This window comes from Haplochromis burtoni, unplaced genomic scaffold (assembly GCF_018398535.1).
Source record: "Haplochromis burtoni strain Fernald_Lab_line unplaced genomic scaffold, NCSU_Asbu1 Contig_62, whole genome shotgun sequence".
Lineage (NCBI taxonomy): Eukaryota > Metazoa > Chordata > Actinopteri > Cichliformes > Cichlidae > Haplochromis > Haplochromis burtoni.
The window spans coordinates 1,015,326-1,024,035 of NW_024582423.1; the positions used below are offsets into that span (position 1 = coordinate 1,015,326).

Consider the following 8,710-nt stretch of genomic DNA (forward strand, 5'->3'; position numbering starts at 1 on the left):
ACAGTTGCACCCGAAGCGTCACTCAGACCAAAGAAGGAGCTGCTCGGCGACAAGACACTGCAGTAGAGCGCTGGATATCTGAAGTGAATCGCATGAAAGGCATTCGCCCGATTGTTCTTCTTCAGTGCACCGGCTTGAGCAACAGCGAGATAGCAATCTATTATTTTCTTTACTGCTCCGAGTCAAAGAGAGGGCACTTGTTTCCTGTTCTCTGCAGCTGGTAATGTCTCGTGCCTTGTGGTCTGAGAAGCTGACCACAAACTGCATTACAAATAAATCTTTGGAGCCCATTAGAGCCGTACTGTTAAAACTGAGATAATGAGGGGACGATCGTAATTAGAAAGCGGCTAAACTTGTGAGCTACATATATTTTGATGTTTAGTGCAAAGCTGGTGTTCGACTGCCCGGAGGTGTGTGTTTGACATTACCCAGCATGTGACAATCAGAACAGGAGCCAGCGGCAGCTGTTACGTTGTTGACACAGTCAGGTGACAGATATTAATGTGTTAACAAGCTTAGCATAGCTGTTACATTCAACACAACAAAAGTGGCATTAAAGAGCCATTCGTCATCGTTCACCTTTAACCCTACAATTTTGTAGTATTAACCTGATGTGTTGTTACACATTTTATCTGCTGTCACACAGGAGTACTTTGTTGCTCCGGCTTATACAGATGCATGACACATAAAAGGAAAACCTGAACCTTTGACTGCCTAAGTGAGAGGATCTGGTGGCTCTCTGAGTAGTTTGGTCCTACTCTCGTCTAGGTTACATTGACAAACCAAAAAAGTTGTTCAGAGTTGTTCTTTATGCTGTGATGAAACACTTCTATCCTCAAGTTAGTTATGTCATCTCTTTTAGCATGATGATCCCTCAATTCACAGGGCACCAAGGCTCACTGAGTAGCATAATCTAAAACTAAGTGAAAATTTGACAAGTTAGAAAGCTCTTTCCAAAACCTACCATCAAAATACCAAATGAGGGGAAATATCTTTATGTGAATGGAGTGCATCTCTCCAGCAGAGCTTCAGATATTTGGAAAATCGGTTCCAAGAAGTATTTAAGCTGCATGAGGTTCGCCTCAACACCTTAAGATGCTCTATGCTGGTTTTTCCTTTAATTTGTCACTCCCGTTTTTATGTCTGCGTGTGTGATTGTTCACATGTGTGTGGCTGTATCAGGGTACAGATCCCTGTATGGCTTTGACACACAGGCACACTTTTTAACTCCTCCCCTCTGCCTTCAGCCAGGGTGTGATTACAGCCAATACAATCTTGGGCAACCTGCACTGAGAGAGAGAGAGAGAGAGAGAGAGAGAGAGAGAGAGAGAGAGAGAGAGAGAGCAAAAGAAAGATCGGCCAGCTGCTCTGGTGCACTCTGGTGGTTCTTGTAACAGCGTCACTGTTTGCTTGATCTCCAAACAGTCCAAGTGTGGCACTGAGGCTCATGCATGATCCTGCGACAAAACTAATTCCAGTGGACGTACTTAAATGGAAAAGGCTGGCTTTTCTTCTCCCAAACTTTTTATTTTTTTTATTTTTTTACTTGATATTTTGATATTTTCCTTGGATTTATGAAAGGGCTGAAACTGTGTGAACCAGTATTGTTTTGGCTTCGCGGACAGTTTGGATTCATCTTTTCTCTGGAGAACGTGTTTTTGTTGCCTGCACAAACTTCCAGAAACAACAACATCTTCGGAGGTGATGACGAGCCACTGCTACTCCCTTCTGAGCACTGCCAAACAAGACTCGCAAGGTGTGAAATGTGATCACTAACTGCACAGAAAAGACACTGTCCAGTGAGACAAACTACCTCAGATTTTTGTAAAATCGTATGTATGATGCTTGCATGAGGCTCCTACAGTCCCTCAGTTGTGCTGACTTTGATGTGAAAATCTAACACTTTCCACCTCTTGTGACTAAGTTCCCTGACTAAGCAAAGATGAACAATTTGAACACATCATCCTCACTGAACACGACAGGCGCCATATACGCACCCATGGGAAAAGAGATCATCGTTATTCTGGTCTTCATCATACTCATCATAGTGGTGGGAAACCTGCTGGTCATCATTGCAATAGCACGAACTCCGCAGCTTCAAACGACGACAAACATCTTCATTATGTCCCTAGCATGTGCGGACCTCATCATGGGGGTCCTCGTCGTGCCTCCTGGGGCCACTGTTGTGGTGACAGATAAGTGGCAACTTACTGAAACATTATGTGACCTTTGGACTTCTATCGATGTCCTCTGTGTGACGGCGAGCTGTGAGACACTTTGTGTCATAGCAGTGGATCGGTATATAGCCATTACCAGACCGCTACGGCATAAAGTTCTGCTCAGTAAGTGGCGTGCCAGAATAATAGTTTGTATAGTGTGGGTTGTGTCAGCCCTGATTTCCTTTGTACCAATAATGACTTTGTTATGGAGAGACGAAAATGATAATTTGGCGAGGGAGTGCTATGAAGATCCCGCATGCTGTGACTTCGTGACCAACAAGACCTATGCTATAATATCCTCTATAATCTCTTTTTACATTCCACTGCTCATAATGATATTTGTTTACGCAAAAGTCTATTTAATAGCATCCCGGCAGGTCCAGCAAATAGATAAGAGTCGGATGCGCTTCCAAAATGAATATCCAACATCACAGACACAAGTTGGCCCCCAGCTCAACAATACGCCGTCATCGTCCAGCAACTGCAACAGTGCAGCGAGGAGCAAGAGTACCAAACGCAGGCCGTCACGGCTAATACTTGTCAAAGAGCACAAGGCCCTCAAGACTTTGGGCATTATCATGGGGGTCTTCACTGTTTGCTGGCTTCCTTTCTTTGTCGCCAATATCATTAATTCTTTTAACAAAGAAGTTCCTGATAAAAAACTCTTTCGACTATTAAACTGGCTTGGTTATATCAACTCTGGCCTCAATCCCATCATCTACTGCAGGACTCCAGAGTTTCGCACTGCGTTCAAGAACCTGATGGGCTGCCCATGGATGTCCACTCTGTGGATCAATTCTTTTTACAAAGAACTGCGGACTCGCTGCCCCTGCTTTCTATGGGAAGCTGAGTCAGGCACAGCAAGCCCTTTTCAGAAGACTTCAACCAGTAGGACTGAGGGTAGTGACAGCCTGGCCAGTACACAGGCAAGCAGCAGAAGTGAAGAGACTTCCCCCGGTCCTCCACAGTCCAACGGCTGCACACAGTACAGTGACTATTCGGAGCCAGAAACCACGTTGTAAGTTCATTTATCTTTTTATGATTTCACAAAGCAGTCATTTCTTAAAACAATGGTAAAAGCTCACATATGTGAACTTAAAGGCATATAGTTTACTACTAATACTTATATTATAATACTTAAATATAATACTAAGTAATAAGTATATACTAATACTTATAGAATTCCACCTCCTCAAGTCAGGGTTAAAGAACAATAACACCTAGCAATATTTAATGCTGTCATGTAGAGGGGCAATCACCTCAATATAGAATTAGGTTCTCTTATTCATAAAACTCCAGTTTAGTTTATGCGAGGACACTTATGGTACTCTGTTTTTCTGCATTTAAAGGACAGTGAGGTAAACCAGAGATTCAATATATATTAATATATATATATATATAAATTAATATATATTTGAAAATAAAAATCATACTAATTTGAATGAAAAGGCAAAATTTATCTCTAGCAATTGGGAACTGTGACAGTTACTTGCATTAAAAACAGTGTTATAATTAATGAAATATGACATTTTAAAAATATACCTTAATGTTTGAAACACTCATCACTTGCTACCAAACTCCCCTTTAGGCTGTGTTTCATGACATTAATTACAATATTGTAATTAAAAATCATTTCTCGCTTTTTTTCTTTTTGTATTATGGTTGATACGCCCAGTTTAAAGCCATTTAAAATAATCCCAGGACCACAAACAAAATGCTTTTTGATTTTTTTCTTTGCAGTTTGACAATGAAAGAAATGTAATAAAAGCAGAAATCCATATTTAGACATGTTCTACTACACCGTTGTGCTATAGTCCAGAAGTAAAATATATTGAGAATAACAGTGCAGAATAATAAACAATTTCAGAAGTATTGGCAGCTGTTAGGCTCTTAAAGTGTTACTGTAAGAGTTCAAACATTCAAGTGAAACTTTATATTTGTTTTTCATGCATGATTAAATAAACCTTTGAGGACTGTACCTGTATTGCTTATTGCGCCACGCTACCTATAATCAATCTTTCAACTCAGCTGATGTCAGTGTGGCAAAAATAACAAACAGATTTGCACAGCACAGTTCCTGGTAGTATGCGCGTGTGGCTACTAGGTTTGTAGGTCATAGAGATTAAAAAACAATGCAATTATTGAATTAATTAAAATAGTATTTTCTAGAAAGTGTCATAATTGTAAATTTTTATTTGTAAAAAATGTCAACCCAAAATACTTTGGTTACGCCAAAAATGTGTGTAAAGAGGCTTTGGAAACCCAGTGGGCGTTGTGCAAAAGTCTGATTCGGAGAACTGCATGGTACATTTGAGAACATTTTAGTGTGTGTGCCTGTCAGTGGGCCTCAGTGTGCCCAGCCCAACAACCCCTGCAGCAGATAAATCTTTATCACTTATGCACAAGACTTCCCTCAAAACTCGAGAGACTGTTTACAAGAGTGACAGCCAATGAGAACGCTCTCCTTAACACACTCTAACTGTAGGCGGACAGCCCAATATTCAATTCATTACTACCCTAATGCACAACCCAGAGATGAAACCAGGTCTTTCACAGATAAAAATAGTAGGCGAAATTATAAGTTATGGCATCATCTATGTAGTGTTTATGTAAGAATTATACCTCTCACATAATTTAATTACATTTTTTAATCAATTTGAATTATGAAATAACTGATCAATTATCATTTTAACAAAAGAATTAAAAAAACCACTTGAATATTCAGAATATTTCTTAGTGAATTTACAGCTGAAATAAAGTTATTTTCAGAGCTGTACCGTCTTAAAGGCAGACAAGACAAAGGCCGTAACTCACTTACAATTACACCTGCACTACAATGATCGTTAAATATCTCATTGCTGTGTTTAGTTTCTGTCGCCAATATTTATGATTACTAAATTTTATTGCGAGCTCTTGCATGAATGGAATTAACTTTTGCATGTACATTTATTTTTTATAAATGCAGTGTTTCAGGTTACAGTGCATTTATATGACTTCAAATTGGATCAAACAGTGAAAAAAAAAGTCTTTATGTTGATACATTTTATTTAATAAGTTGCACAACTCTATGCCGCATATGAATTCCCATGACTGATCCACTTTTATGGAAGGGCCGTGCTTCTGATTTTAAATATTTACCCTGAACACTATAAATTATTTTTCTCTTCCCCTTTAATGGCATCCCCTCAGTGGAATTTTACAGACATAATCAATGGGGCTACAAAACAGGAGACATTTAGCAGCATATAAAAGCCATCCATAAAAGGAGCCTGGTGTGTTCTGTAGTAAATCACCCCAAGGGGAAGGCTCAGCAGACTCACCGCACGCTTTCAGCAGGATTACAAATGTAAGTGAGACCAGCCGTTCAAGAATGACTTCGACAGGTCCAAGGCTCAAAGACCGCCTTAATGAAGGAATATGACAAACTGTTTCAGATACAGTCTGTTCACTGCCGAATTTGTTGCTTCAGTCGCCATCATAACCAACTGTGGACCTCCACACAGTAATCCCTGTCAGTTTCTCCACCTCTTTCAAAGAATACAAAAGAGCAGTAGAGCAGCATGTTTCCTTTTCACCCTGGGACAACAAAGTTAGTTAAGTCAGGAGCTGATATAACCCAGAAAAAAAGCAAAGCCCAACCACTGACATGAATGGTTACTAGGTTGTACTTCACAGAACAGAGATTATCAATAGTTACTTTGTTTTCATAGAAATACATGCTGGCATATCAGTGATGCCCTCATCAACATCCAAACCAACCATCAGCTTCTGTCACGTAATGCTGTGGCGTATGACGAGACCACTTCTGCAAGGATTCTCTTCAAAACATCTCTCCTTAATGTCAGAGAAGCGCTTTTACCCCTTTTCTTTTGCTACATGACTAAGGGTTAAGGGTTTAGTTTTTCTGTGTCTCCCTTTGTTTTTATCTGCCTTGTTTCTCTTAACATTAGCCCTAATATGCATACGAGAGGTGAGTCTTCGTGTATCTGAAGGGCAATGCTGTGTATTACAAGCAGAGCGAGTTTGTTAGCACAGTTTATCCATCACTGAGAACATTAAAATTAAGTTAACAGAGAGTGGAACATTTGATTTCAACGAGCAGCAGCCAACTAGGTTGTGGACTAAAATACTTTACGTATGTGGAGCAGAAATTACGGCGTCTGTTAGATGACTGATAGACTGATTCAGAAACATAGAGCTCTGCTGTGCAGGTCTAATATACCCGAGGTTTACAAAAGCCACACAACCATGTGCTGCCATCTAAAAAAGTCCACGCTGCTCGGGCAACACAGATGAAGTTTCAAGAGATGTACTAAAGGAGGGATGTGGAACTCATTTTACACTGTGGGGCACTTTGACCTTAACTGGGCGGAACGAGTAAAAAAGTTTAACTACACATTGCATCATTAAGATGTCTTGGCATAAGAAAAAATCAAGTGTATTTAAACAGCATGATAAATACTGTCGTCGTCAATAGAAATAATCTGTCAGCATGACTCTTTGGGTTTAAGGTGTAAGAAATAAACGTGCAAAATTACAGAAAAGATTCTGGGGGCTCACTCTCGAGACTCTTCTGTGATAATAAAACAAATATTTTCCTCATTTTTTAAATCTTATTTATTTAGCTTTTTACTGTTTACCCACCAGAACATAAATAGTCATTTCTGTTGTAGATGGTAAAAAAAACCCTGAAACTTTGTGTTATTTAAACGTTTATAAACACACCCTTTACTTTTTAAAAAAAAAAGGTGTCCTGTGGGCTAGATTGGAGCATTTGGTGGGCCGATTCTGGCCCCCCAGGCCATATATTTGACACCACTTTATTAAAGTCTCAAATGTATTGGATTTAATAAAACTGCATCAGGTTAAATATGAAATAAAGTGATGCAAGAAAAGTAAAATTAATACACAAATTTCATAACATTAAAAATATAGTACACTTAAAATGTAGGAAACTGAAAGTGTTCAAACTCATTTCTGTAGGAACTTAATCACAAGTTAGGATAATATTACAAGTGTACAACACTTAAATCAAGTAGTACACCTGATGTAACACCTGATCTTATGTAAACAGATATGCCACATGAACTTTTTTAGTATAGCAGAGAAAGCTGATTGTATATAATTTCATTTTTTATCATATTTCAAAATCCATATTCTCCGCAGAGGTAGTGGAGTGTTGCTTTGATAGTAACTGCCCTTCAACATGAACGCCGAGCGGAAGTCATTAATCACTAAGAGTCTAGGTCACGACAGCCCATCTCCTAGCTAAAGCTTAACAATGTTCTGAGTGGGTATGCAAACATCAGAAACCACATCAAACATACACAGCAATCAAAGTCCTAACAGTCATAACACAGCTGAGTGATGTGAAATTAAAGATTAACAGTCCCACAAGCCTTTGCACTAAGCTGAGAGGAACTATCCGCAATCAGCAAACTCAAGTGCATATTAAACGAAACAAGCAAGCAGGCAACATGGGGAGTAGAGCAAGTCAACTAAAAAGATGACTGCACTGAGTTTAATGGCAGTATTTAAGTACCGGCAGTGCTTACACCTATGCAGTGCATATTTGAATATATGCTCATATTTTTAACTTGTGAACCTTCAAAAGAACAACAATGACGAACATAGATGACGAATTCCATTTCCAGTACTAACGCCAGCTTACTGAAGTCCATACAAGAAGCTCCACAGGATCTTGTAAATATCTCTGACATGTAAAAGTTAACAACTTAGAGTTTAGCAAATCTAAAAGGACATTTTGTATATACGTCTGACATTTCAGGTTCCTACTATAAGTGACTGAGTGTGTCTTACTAGAACAAACTGTATCATTATGCCAGCTAAAAATGTACATATAATTACCCACACATGTATGCTGTATTCTCCAAGAGCGCCCGATTTTTATTAATGGACGTGTTGTTAGTGTAAAATATAGTACACGGTAATTGTAGACAATTTAAAAACTGTGTAAACACATATTTCGGCTGTGTTGTGTTTACTAGTTAAGCGTGTCGAAGCGTGAGGCTTAATGCAACATACTCTGCAGCCTGTTAGAAACAAGCTTTTTACCTCTCTAAGCAGCCAATGTGTGGTGACTCAAGTGTCATGTGACATTACAATGGCCTAAAAATGGTGTTGCACATTGACAGACTGCAGTGGAACGTGTTGAAGCCACTTAGAGTTTTGAAGGTTCTTCGGGAGCAACATGCACAAATGCTTAGTTTTGTTTTCAGTGCCGTGAACCCTGTAATGCAAAGGCCTCCCTGCGCTTTGCTAATTGGGTCTGTTCCATAATATGCACTTAGATAGCTTAGAGTAAGCTCAGGCCTAAGAGAGCATGAAGCATGGAGCAGGGAAACACAAAACATGGTGGTATTGACCTGTGGGAAACCTCCAATACCCTGGCTGATATGACAAACAATATCACTGCAATATGATCTTTAAATGGAGGCATCTAGGATACTTGACAACATATATACACACAC

General features: G+C 39.3%; 1 protein-coding gene across 2 annotated transcripts in view; it reads left to right on the forward strand.

Moving 5' to 3' along the window:
* The first annotated feature begins 1,346 nt into the window (after positions 1 to 1,346).
* Positions 1,347 to 8,710, forward strand: part of adrb3a (adrenoceptor beta 3a) — a 10,761-nt gene continuing 3,397 nt past the window's right edge. The window contains exons 1-2 of one of the 2 annotated variants that reach the window (XM_042221189.1): positions 1,347 to 3,237; positions 5,930 to 8,704. In XM_042221189.1, the coding sequence (XP_042077123.1) occupies positions 1,943 to 3,237; positions 5,930 to 6,110 (1,476 nt within the window). In that variant the 5' untranslated portion in view covers positions 1,347 to 1,942 and the 3' untranslated portion in view covers positions 6,111 to 8,704. Of the gene's footprint in view, positions 3,238 to 5,929; positions 8,705 to 8,710 lie in introns of those variants that run through there. The other variant, XM_005922682.3, reaches the window with a different exon arrangement.